Consider the following 12819-nt stretch of genomic DNA (forward strand, 5'->3'; position numbering starts at 1 on the left):
CACCTTAGCTTGGGGCTCTCAGCTTCGCATTGATATTTCACTGTGCCAGCTCCTAGTGTTCACAGACTTCCAAATCTCAAAATCCCATTTCCTAAAATCTCAAAGCCAGAGTCTAATCCAGGGGTTTGTAGCCTATGAGCCAAGTATGGTTTTTATGTTTTTAAAAAGTCATAAAACAGAAACAAACGAAACAACAAAGAACAGGCAACAAAGGCCATATGTAGCCTGCAAAGCCTTAAACATTTACTCTCCGGTCCTTTGTCCCTAACCAGTTTTCCACCTGAATTGAAAATACGTTCCCAGGAGACCCCGATCGCTAATAACATTTTCCTCTTTTATATTTCTTTTAGATATTTGCCTTTTTTGCTGACTTTACGCTTTTTCTTCCCTTTCTCCCCCTTCTAAAGAAATACAACCCCTCGGACCCTGCCTTTGCTTATGCACAGCTAACCCATGATGAGCTGATCCAGTTGGTTCTCAAACAGAAGGAGACAATAAGCAAGAAGGAGTTTCAGGTTCGAGAGCTGGAAGACTACATTGACAATCTGCTAGTCAGGGTCATGGAAGAAACCCCCAACATCCTCCGAGTTCCTGCTCAGGTCGGCAAAAAGGCAGGAAAGATGTGAACCGTCACCCTTGACACTGAGACTGTTCTGTGAGTTTGTTTCTACCTGCTCCTGAGGTCAGGGACTCCGTATGCCTGATAACCAGCCTTCAGGCTCCAAGTCACCATCTGCCTCCCTGTGTGTTATCTGGCAAGAGTCAGCTCCACCAGCCAAAGCCAGGTTAATTATTACAATGAATCTCTTGCTGTACATTTCCAGGGGTTTGTTTTTAAATGCCACTGTGCCTTTAACGATATTGTAAGTACTTTATTCTCTGACCAGAGATGTGGTCAAAAGATCTGTCCAGAGATTCAGATGGTGCAGGGTTATTCGGGTATTTAACATGGGGGTTTTCTTTCTTCAATATTGATGTTTAAAATACATACTCCCACCCCCACCCCGCCCAGTCAGTAAATTAGGGGGTGAAATGAGAAGGACTGGGGCAGTTGGTGTTGCGTTACACTTACTTGCTTGGTTTTTTAGTAGCTTAGGGTGGCTTTTGGCTGCAGGTGCTAAATTTTGATCATGTGCAAACCTTCTGGGCTTCTTGGGCTTGGTCTTGATTTGCCCGAAGCAGGGGAGTTTAAAGAAAGCCTTTGAGTGTGCCTTGTAGATTCTGAACAAGCTGCCTTTTCTAAACACCAGCTACCACTACTCTTTAGCCTTACAACGTGTTCCTTATCGATCCATAGGGCCTGTCTGTGGAGACATGAGAAGTAGAAGAGGGCATGTGTCACTTTGCACTCACTTAATAAGGGTTGATCAAAGTCTCATAGTGGCCAGGTTCCTGCTGGCTGGTGTGGCCCCATCAGTGCCTTGAGAAGGGATCGGGTGACCCAAGCATTTATTAACTCATTTCCACCAGGTATGGAATGATTTCAGTAGGACTCCTGTGGCCTGTTCCCTCAGTGCCTTTGCTTGGCTCCCTGATTTCCTCAGCAACACTTCCTGGCACTCCTCCATCATCCTTGTTATAAAATTATGAAGAGCAAGAAGATAACACTTAGTTTTGGTTGGCGGTATTTTTAAATCTAGACAGACACACCTTTTTTCTTTTCTTTTCTTTTCTTTTTTTTTTTTTTAAAAGCTAGGACACGGGCAGCCCGGGTGGCTCAGCGGTTTAGCGCCACCTTCGGCCCAGGGCATGATCCTGGAGACCTGGGATCAAGTCCCACGTCGGGCTCCCTGCATGGAGCCTGCTTCTCCCTCTGCCTGTGTCTCTACCTCTCTCTCTCTCTGTCCCTCAAGGATAAATAAATAAAATCTTTAAAAAAAAAAAAAATAAAAAAAAAAAAATAAAAGCTAGGACACTTCTGAACTAATAGCCCTGGTTTGGGTCCCTCAGGTAGTTTCATTGTTCGGAACCTAATACTGGAATTAGAATGTTTCTGTGTTGCTTGTGGCTGTCACAGAATCATCTCAGAGCCTTGAGCTCCCTTGGGGATGGAGTGGGGGAGAGGAGATCACAGGCCAGCATGGTGGGCAGGGCTCGAGGCAACAACGGTTATAAGGCTGGGGGTCTCTTCTGTACGTTCTTGTTCTTGTTCTATGTACCGGAGGAGGCAAGATGGTTGTCAACAGAACCCCTTTCAGGAGCACATGTTTGCTGCAATGTTAGTTATATCGGAGCACTTTAATCCGAAGGATGATACTATAACTTGATTAATCAGCTTTTGATTACCTATAGCTGTTTTATTTAATACTCTCTTACAGAAGTGGGGACCACTGTAAACTTCTCAGAGGACTTGTATTTTTGTAGTGCTATGAAAGTTATTTACATACCTATAAAGAGAACCAGATATTCACCTCAGCTCTGAAAATGTACATGTATATATTCATTCTGCAGTATATTTTTTACTTATAAGCATATTTTGACTGTGATAACCCAAGGGCACTGGGGTCAGGTGTGCTCTGAATGATTTCTCCTTAGAAGAGTTGGTGTGGGGACCTGCATTGCTCACAAGAGGTGCTTGGTCTGGAGATATTATCTGCTGCTAGGACCTCAGGTATGTAACTTGGTCAGTGTTTGAGAGGGACATCTGGGTAGGGGAATGGATTCCTGTGCTCTGAAATGCACTTAGGAACTCTGGAGAATGAAGGACAATTTACTTCAAGGGTGTCTGGCATCTACCACTGCTGGGAAAAAAAATCTAATATATAGCATTCCTGTACCTCTCAAAGTAGATAGCCTGGGAGGGCATTAGGTAATGGCTGTCCTCAAGGACTCTACTTTGGGGGAGGATTTATCTAGGCAAAGTCTGCTCTGAGCCTTTAGCAAGGGTTGGTGAATCAGAGCAATGGAGCTCCTACAACTGGCATGTGTCTGAGGGCGTGCACCCACCCACAGGAGAAGAGTTGGGACTTGCCTTGAGCTACTATAAATGCTAACCTGATTGAAGGACTCTGGGAGAAAGCTGTGTTCTGGAGAAAGAAGCAGGAGCATCTCTCTTCCTGGCCTTGCCTGGCTGCCTCCAGAAAGAGCAGTTAGTACTTTAGGAAAGCATCAGATTAAATCGGAACTTCAGTTGGGAGGTCAGCCTCCTGAGGAAAATGTCATTCCTTTGCCTATTTTCCATCATCTCATTCCTTGAACTTTGACACATTTCCTGCCCTCTATTTTATTCCTGTGTGCTCTCATGGGGGGGGGGGGGGGGGGGCAAATGGAGGAACAAGAAAGTCTGACCTTTGCCATGCTGAAGAGCTGTTGACCTTGAGTGGGAGGTATGTGTGCACACGGATGGGATACGTGTGTGTGTGTGTGTGTGTGTGTGTGTGTGTGTGGTGTCCAGCTTTGCTAACAGCAGGAGCTCAAAAGGGCAGAGAGGAGGGAGGACCCATGACACTCAGTCCCATACCATATTGAAGGCCAGAGGCAATTTAATGTTAAATTAGGCAGGATCTTCCCTCCTTCCCAACTGACCTTTGTATTTCCTTTTTGAGAACTACGAATTGATGATGCCTCAAGGCTGACGGATTAATTGCCCTAGGTGGAGAATTTAGCCTCCTAGTAGTCATACCAACCTCAACTCTGCATTTCTCAATATCTATTATGTGAGCTACTAACTTGACCTCTTCCACCCATCACCCAGCGTTTTTGAATTATAAAATTATTTCCTGCCTTGTTACTTTGGGAATTTTTAATCTCTTTGGTTTTGTTTTTAAGAAGTAACCTAAAATTTCTACAACACTAAATAAAATGGTACTACCTTTCAAAGATTTGTGTGTGTACTTTGGTGTGGGTGCAGTAAAAATCTCTTCTGTCTTCTGGAAAACCTCTCTTGGGGAGTGACCAGTGTTTCTCACCCCATGAGTATCTCTCACCTGGATTCCTGTGGCTGCCACCTTGCCTGGTGCCCAGATGTCCCAAGGTCCTTTCTCCTGCAGAGGATAGGGCATCTATGATACCTTCCCTATGACACATCTTTTATCTTGGCCTGCAGAGACCATGGCATTTACGAGAACATCCTTTGAATTCTCTGACCCCACTGCTAAGAGCTGCCACCTTTTCCTAGGGCCTGAGCAATTTTGGCTGAGCATTTGATTAAGTCCATTCCCCAATCCCTCCACCCCAAAGTCCCCTCACCCCCCCCTCCCCAATTTCCTAGAGAGTAAAAGCTTCACTGTAGGGACATGATTTAAATTCAGATTGGCTTCAGACTGCCCCAGATCTAGAAGCCAAATCCCTGGTGCAGTCAATTTAATTTATTCATTTCTGAGTAGCAGGTATTGGGGAAGCACAGAGAATCTTCTCTTGAGTTCAGCTTTCCCAGAACTCTGAACCTTTCCTGGTGAGGTGAGAGGTCTGCCTGCCTCCTACCCATAGTTCTTGCGCTGAGGGCCCTGACCTCTTGAAAGGGAGGAGATGCTTTTTCTTGCTCAGTGATAAAAGTCACATTGTAGAGGGATAGGCAGCCAGTGCCTGTGAAGCTCCCCCAGGCGGGAGAAGGGAGCGTCCCTGAAGCCTCCCTGGTTACCCTAACTGGTTGTCAAAGATGGAACCACCACGTAAAGTGATAGGAGAGCAGCTTCTCTTAAACACAGCCCTCCAGGTTCCATTCAAGAAAAAGAAAAGAAAAAAAAAAAAAAAAAGCCCTGGGGAAGGAAAGTTTCATTATGCAAATGACCCTAACTTTTCCCTCTGAGATCACCCACCCCTGTCTGGTCCCTCAGGGGCAGGCTACTATGTCTTTCAAACTCCAGCCCAAAAAGAAACAAAACTCCCTCCTGTCTTTGAAGTCTCAGGCCAGCTGCTAGTAACAGAAAATGTAAACACCACATACACACACACACACACACACACACACACACACGAAAATAAAGTGAATGATCATAGGACATATGGACAGCATAAAGAGTGGACTTAACCAAATCCAAGGTTCTGAGCTAAAGGAAGTCAAGCCCCTGAACCTTGGGAGCTTGGTGGGCATCTGCCAGGAGGCTTCAGGCTCTTGTCTTGGCCTCTTAGTTGGTGTAAAGGCCTCTCCTGGTCTGCCTCTGAAGGAGTAGTGTCCACTCCTGCCCCCTCCACTCACTTGGTCTATAGATTTTTTTTTCTCAGAAAAGAAGAATTCTTAAATTCCCCACTCCCAAGAGGTAACTAACCACTGTTATTTTGATTCTTTGCCTGGCATTTTGCCCCCTCACAAATAGATACACTTAATTTTTTAAAAAGATTTTATTTATTCATGAGAGACACACACACACACAGAGGCAGAGACACAGGCAGAGGGAGAAGCAGGCTCCATGCGGGGAGCCCAATGTGGGACTCGATCCTGGGACTCTGGGATCATGCCCTGAGCCAAAGGCAGAGGAACCACCCAGGCGTCCCTACACTTAATTTTTTTAAAAAGAATTTTAATTTGGATGTTTTTTTTTTTTTAATTGAGGTGTAGTCGACATATAATACTATATCTGTCTCAGGTGTACAAGATAGTGATTCGACATTTTTATACATTAGCAAGTGGTCACGACCAATCTAGCTCCCGCCTATCACCACACACAGCTCGTAGGGTGTTCACTATACTCCCTGTGCTGTATGTTGCATCCCTGTGTCTTATTTAGGTACGCTTTTAAATGCAGATGGGAACAGGCAATATACCGTACAGTACAGGTTGCTTTGAACATTTCTGCTTGCTTTCAGATCCTGTTCTGCAACAAGGACAGATAGTGATTCTGGGGGAGGACGTGCTCCAGCCAAGTACCTCCTCCCCGGGCTCCCCAAACACACGGAAGAGCCACGGCGACTGCGGCACAATCCAGGGTGCTCCCGTCCTGGTTCTCATCACAGCCACCTCTGGACCAGAATGAGCACTTGCTGGGGAAGTACCCCACCCCGGCCTCCCAGGAAAAGCATACAGGGTGTGCTTAGGACTCTTCAACTGTGGCCCAAGCATCAGCAGCACAGGCCCCCTTAGCCCTAGAACCCAGTCTCTAAGCAGATGGACCCTGTTCTCTCGGCTTCTCTTCAGGTGTCATCTTGGGGGCTTTGCAATCTTGCTCTCCTGGGAAGGCTGGAGCTTTCACTTCGCATTCAAAACAGGCTTCCTTCAGCTCTGTATGGCCACCATTCTCCAAAGTCCCAGAATCTCCTGCAAGAAGAGTGTCTTCAGCCTCTAAATGTTTGAGTTTTTTTACACAATAACCTGTATCAGAGTCCCTGGAAATAGTCACTCTGCTGCCACTGATAAGCCCTCACAGAGGTGACCGAAAGCTGCTCCTCTCTTTGCAAATCAAGTGCCCTTCAGGCTGAGCCTTGAATGCAAAAGGAAGGCTCCTTTGTTGCATTATTATTCACTAAGCATATACTATTTCTAATTCTCATCAAGGTGCATAATATTTCCATTATGCAGATGAGGAAACTGAGTCTTAGGCATCAGAACTTTAGTTCTCCTAGGATCACATACTGAGGACTTAACAATGGATTTGGGGCACCTGGGTGGCTCAGTGGGTTAAGTGTCTGCCTTTGGCTCAGGTCCTGATCCCCGGGTCCTGAGATGGAACGGCATCGGGCTCCCTGCTCACCCGAGAGCCTGCTTCTCCTGCCTCTGTCTGCACTCCCCCTGCTTGTGCTCTCTGTCAAATAAGTAAATAAAATATTTTTAAAAAAAGAAGAAGAAGAAGAATGGATTTGAACTCCTCATCTGTCTGAGATCTACACAGAGGTCAGCAAGTACAGCCAGTGTCCTGGTTTTGTACAGCCCACGAGGCAAGAATGATTTTTACTTTTCTTTTTAGCATCAAATGAATGAGTCTGGGGTTTTAATGTACAGAATGATGACCACCATCAACAACACCATGCTGAATACTGGAATTTTTACATTTTAAAAAAGATTTTATTTATTTATTTGACAGCGAGAGAGAGTGAGTACAAGCAGGGGAAGGGGCAGAGGGAGAAGCAGACTCCCACTGGGCTTGATCCCAGGACCCTGAGATCATGACCTGAGCTGAAGGCTGACATTTAACCAATGGAGCCACCCAGGCACCCCGAATTTTTACATTTGTTAGCAAAAAAGTCAAAATAACAATATTTTGTGACACATGAAAATCACATGAACTTCCAATGTTAGTGTCCACAACGTTTTACGGAAATATTGCCATGCTCACTCGTTTACATAATGGGCTATGGCTGTTTCCAAATTGTAAAAGCAGACCTGAGGAGTTGTAACAGAGACCTTCTCATCTGCCAAAGCTAAATATTTGCTATCTGGTCCATTCCAGAAAAAAGTTTGCTAACCTCTGGCCTAGGATCACTTCAGGGGTCAAGGAGATAATGTTCTGATTCTTTTGGAATCCTAGAGGATTGGAACAGGCAGGGAAAATGGTGTGACATTGATGGGGGAACAGAGGACTAGCTGAGGACAAAGCACATTGACAAGTCCTTGAAACGGGGCGTGACATTCCTCTACAGACTCAACTGCCTGGATGTTCATACTTTGCTAAAGGCAGAAGGCAATCTTAAACCGACCCCCCAGGATCCTGTAAGCCTACTTTAACATATAAAAATTCCTTAAGAAATTTCTCTTTATCTCTAAACCCCCAAGATTCATGTTGGCAATCATCCCCCAAGCACATGGCCCACCAATATCCATCTGAAGGGTCTCATGACTTAGGTTTCTTTAGATGGTAATAAGTGACCTTTTCCCAACAATAGCTAAGCCCCCTCAAGGTCCTGGAAACCTTGCCTCCAAAATTCCTTAGAGAGCAGACTATCCTCAAACCCCTCCCAACTCCCAGGTATATAATCAGCCACCCCTCACAGGCCCAGGGCAGCTGCTCTTCCTGCCCATGGGTCCTGTGCCCGGGCTATTTATTTATTTATTTATTTATTTATTAAAAGATTGTATTTATTTATAGAGACACACACACACACACAGAGAGGCAGAGACACAGGCAGAGGGAGAAGCAGGCTCCATGCAGAGAGCCTGACGTGGACTCGATCCAGGGTCTCCAGGATCACGCCCTGGGCTGTGCCTGGGCTTTAATAAAACCACCATTTTGCACCACAGACATCTCAAGAATTCTTTCTTGGTCGTTGGCTCCGGATTTTACCTATAATTCCAAAACCTCATCAACGTGATGTGACTCAATATCCCCTCCGGACAAGGCCAGCTGAGTCACAGCCTCTCTGAGGAGGGAAGTTCCAGGTAAGTGAGCTGACTGGAATTCGTGCTCCTAGCCTGGGCAGCGATATGTGGCCTGTGAGCCCCTCCCTTAGAGTTATCCAATGCCTGGGTTCCTAGGAGTTCAAGAAACTGAACACATGACTCCTCAGCCCAGGAAAGGCAGAATGTGTGGCAGGGATGGAATAGACCATGCAAAAGGGGAAAGCCGATCTGAGCGAGGGCAGTTAGTGGGCACCGGGATTTAGGTCTTCCTGGCCGTGCTATATGCCAAGGCAGTCTCACCACGTGTGATAAAGGAGTATCGGCCAAAAAGCTGCGGAGATAAGAAGGAAATCTAGTCAGAAAGACTCCACGGCCTGAGCCTCAGCCTGGCTTTAGTGTGACAAGTAGAGCATGTCCCCAGCACTCAGAGTGAAACTGGTTTAGAGTGACAATGTTTCAATCAACTGAGCCAGGAGGAGCTCGGTGGTGAGGCTGGATTGAGGATGGGAGGCAGCTCCAATCTCCCGGGTTACTTAATTTAAATTTGAATCAGCTTCCTTCTAGGAAATTTAGTCTATTTGTTGCTTCTGATGGGCCCACCCAGAGGGACAGGTATTCACAGAAGTTGACTGGCTTTTTCCTGAATGCTAATCCTCCCTGTAGGAAGTGCTCCCTGGACACAGGGACCAGAAAACCATATCCTTCCTACAGAGACTTGCAATCAGAGGGAGAGTCAGACAGGCAAACAACAAACTAGAATGCACACGTCTAACCCAGGGAGGACTGGTGAAAGCTTCCTTTTCATCCCACTTTGACCATAAAACTCTTCTTCCTCTTCCTCTCTGGAAAAAACTATGGCCTTGGGACGCCTGGGTGGCTCAGTGTTTTGAGCATCTGCCTTTGGCTCAGGTCGTAATCCCGGGGTCTTGGGATGGAGTCCCTGATTGGGCTCCCCTCAGGGAGCCTGCTTCTCCCTCTGCCTATGTCTCTGCTTCTGTGTCTCTCATAAATAAATAAGTAAAATCTGAAGAAAAAAAACCACACACATGCACAAAACAACTGTGGCCTTAAGGTCGGTATTTCACATCTGGACCACTGCTGGGGCAGCCTTTCCAACAGCCTCCCTTTCCAGGAGTTTTCTACTCAAATCCACCATATTCTGGGCACTCAGCATTCCAAAAGCCTGTGTGCCAGGCACCCTGCGGGCACCAATGATATAGAGACAAGAAACCTGACTCCAGTTTCACAGGCTGGGGGTGGGGGGAGGATGTAGCATGGGGCAAAGGGTTTTGAGGAGCATCTGGTAAACAGATCATCACTATCACTGAACGAAGGTAACTCTTAGGAGAGTCTGCAGCAGCAGGAAGGGCACCAAGGATGTGTCTGTGCTGATGTCCAGAGGAAGGCAAAGAAGTTTCTTAAACCAATTTCTTGCTGAGGAAGTGGAGAACCCCAGACTTACAAGTCTTTTTATTTTATTTTTTTAGATTTAAGTACAATCTGCCTCCCAACATGGGGCCCCAACTCACAACCCCAAGATCAAAATTCACATACTCTACCGACTGAGCCAGCCAGGTGACTGGGCCAACCTGGTATACCTCAACCTGCAAGTCTTAATAGAGTGTGCCATCTTCTGGCCTGGGTCCTGCCTACCTCCCAGCCTGTGTGTGTCTGAGGGCCAGGCTCTCTTATGGTATCACACACTTGTGACTGGAAAAGAGAACCACTCCTGTACCCCTTAGAGGTGCTGGTTGGAGGATCATAAAACCGCTCTTCTGGGCAGCCCAGGTAGCTCAGTGGTTTCGTGCTGCCTTCAGCCCAGGGCATGATCCTAGAGACCCTGGATTGAGTCCCACGTCAGGCTCCCTGCATGGAGTCTGCTTCTCCCTTTGCCTCTCTCTCTCTCTCTCTTTCTCTGTGTGTGTGTGTGTGTGTGTATGTGTGTCGCATGAATAAACAAATAAAATATTTTTAAAAAAACGCTCTTCTACTTGATGATGAGTAATGTTGGGGAAAGGTGAATTTTAAGGCTTCTCTCATGGGTAGAGGATTCTAATAAAATCCCACTTTTTTAAAAAAGTTTTTTTTTTAAAGATTTCATTTATTTATTCATGAGAGACACACACACAGAGGAGAGAGCGAGAGAGAGGCAGAGACACAGGCAGAGGGAGAAGCAGGCTCCATGCAAGGAGCCCGATTGGGACTGGATCCTGGGTCTCCAGGATCACACCCCAGGCTGCAGGTGGCGCTAAACCGCTGCACCACCGGGGCTGCCCAAAATCCCACTTTTTAAAAAAATGCAGTTAGAGTCAAGATTTGCATAAACTTGGGGATGAGAGGAGTCTGATACTGTTCTGTATAATGACTTGAAGAAGCACTCCCAATGCAATTATGTTGCTTTTGGAGACATATTTCCCCACCCCAATAAGGTTGTCAACTGTATGTATTGTCTAAAACTAATGAATCTTTCTAACAGGTGTGTGTGTGCACACACAAGCATGGGAGTGTGTCTCAGTATTTATCAGCTGGACAGCCAGAGCAAATACCTCACACTAGGGGGCAAGTCTAGAAGAGAGGGGACTTGGAACGCCAGCACCCACCCAAAGCTATTGTGCTGAAGCCCCTTTGTGGTGTGAGGCTAGAGTGACTAATTCAAATGTAAGGGAATAGACTGTTGGGGATTATTGCATCCCTTGGTTGGGGGAGGGGGTGAATGCTCCATCGAGATCAAGCACTGTGGTAATAGGTGGGACTTCTCTAAAAAGGAGAAGAGGTTCTATGCTCTGAGAAGGCAATTTCTTGGGGATGGGGTGGTATGTTTAGGTCTGGATATCAAGGAAAGAAACTGGAAAAGAAGGGGCTGACAGCTTTTAAAGGTATTTTGGTTTGGTTTGTTTGTTTTTTTAATGCTTACCTCTTGAACGGTAAGGAGAGCCTTACGAAGTTTCCCATTTTACAAATATATTTTTCATTTCTATTACAGTCACATTAAGTTCCGCAACCCTTCAGCAGGGTGCACTCAGTCTCGTGGTGCTGGTGTGGGAAATGAGAAAACGGAAATCTGGCTGATCTGTGTTTGCACGTCAACTAGACTAACAACTAGTCAGTGGAACAGCATCTGGCCAGCCCACTGAGGTCCAAGATGCAGGAAATTCTGTTGTGTGGTAGTAAAGGAGAAGAGGTTTATGGTATACCTGTGAGCTGAGGGAAGGAACTTGTGAGCCAGGGGGGCTTCTGCCAAATTGAATGGACAATTCCTGTAAGGTACGGCATCTCCTTTTGAATTTATACTAAAGGTAAGTGACATATGAAGTAGAGCACGCTGATGCTTGGATTATAGATTAAATGCAATCTTTGCGTCAGAGATGCCCTTGTTCCCACTGTGGTCCAGGGAACTCACAGTCTCGTTAGGCATACAGGGAATCCTGTGTACCTGACCACTGATGATAGCTTTTTCAAAAGAACCTATAGCCCTGTCTAATCAGATCCTTTACTTTTTGAGGCTCAAATCCTCTGAGGAATCTCCGGGTACATGGTCATCGTGTCACCTGTCTCTTCAGACTAATAAGCTTAATTTTTTATTTTGAAAATTTTTCAGCTCTAGAATGCAAAATTTACTAGTCTTCTAAGGAAGGCAGCTGTGACCCGTATCCCAATTTATGAAGGTCTAACAAAACATACTTACTTCTCAATTAATTCTGCATAGAGCTGTCCAATCATTTTCTGTTCTCAGTGGAAAATGCTGATCTTACCCTTCCAACCCCAATCCCCCGTATAAGGTTGAAATTGAGCCCATGACAGTTCTTAAAATCTGCTAATGCCAGGAGCCTACCTGAAATTCTCCACTGTCAGCCTGAGAAACAGACTCTCCACACAGATTTCGTGCACCTGCTGTGCTGACTCCCATCTGCCTTCTTGGAGTTTTAAGGAACAGACTTCTGGTGGTCCTTGCCATTTAACTCAACTTTCTTGTTTTTCAGACACAGCTGATTCTAAAACGTTCAAGCATTAAAAAATCTTTATTCTTGGCATGTCCTGGTGGCTCAGTGGTTGAGCGTCTGCCTTCAGCTCTAGGTGTGATCCAAGGGTACTGGGATCAAGTCCTACAGGGAGCCTGCTTCTCCCTCTGCCTATGTCTCTGCCTCTCTCTGTGTGTCTGTCATGAATAAATAAATAAAATCTTTTTTAAAAAAAGTCTTATTCTTAGTGAGTGCAGTTAGGATTTGCTTAGAAAATACACTCTTCTGGTGACTTAATGTGTATTCAAACATAACATACGTAGTTTAAAATTTGTAAGCTTGGTTTGCATCACTGATTCTTTGACTTATACTATACCAACATAGGAGCTTGGGAGCCAGACTCTTGGAATATCTGAAAACTCAGCTTTCAAAAACATCCAAGTCGGCTTGGAACCTCCAGTTTGCCCAAAGCCTCAGCACCTCATGTTCTTTCCCTCCCAATTCCCTCAGACATTCCTTGCCTTCTCTCTGAGAGCATTTGAGTTTGCCACTCTGAATTTTCTATAGTTGAGAAAAATAGACTGCAAAGAGAGGAAACAACATGTCTGGCACAATGCCCTCTCACTACAATATTCTTCCTTTTACGCATAC

At 45.7% G+C, this 12819-nt stretch overlaps 1 protein-coding gene across 3 annotated transcripts in view; it reads left to right on the top strand.

Annotated features, from left to right (window-relative positions):
• The window catches only part of RAB11FIP1 (RAB11 family interacting protein 1), a 28195-nt gene extending 27380 nt beyond the window's left edge, over positions 1 to 815 (top strand). For all 3 annotated transcript variants that reach the window (XM_072763520.1, XM_072763523.1, XM_072763521.1), the window contains one exon: positions 408 to 815. In XM_072763520.1, the coding sequence (XP_072619621.1) occupies positions 408 to 626 (219 nt within the window). In that variant the 3' untranslated portion in view covers positions 627 to 815. The remainder of the gene's footprint in view (positions 1 to 407) is intronic.
• Positions 816 to 12819: the final 12004 nt, after the last annotated feature.

The sequence above is a fragment of the Vulpes vulpes genome, chromosome 7, assembly GCF_048418805.1.
Source record: "Vulpes vulpes isolate BD-2025 chromosome 7, VulVul3, whole genome shotgun sequence".
NCBI classification, from domain to species: domain Eukaryota; kingdom Metazoa; phylum Chordata; class Mammalia; order Carnivora; family Canidae; genus Vulpes; species Vulpes vulpes.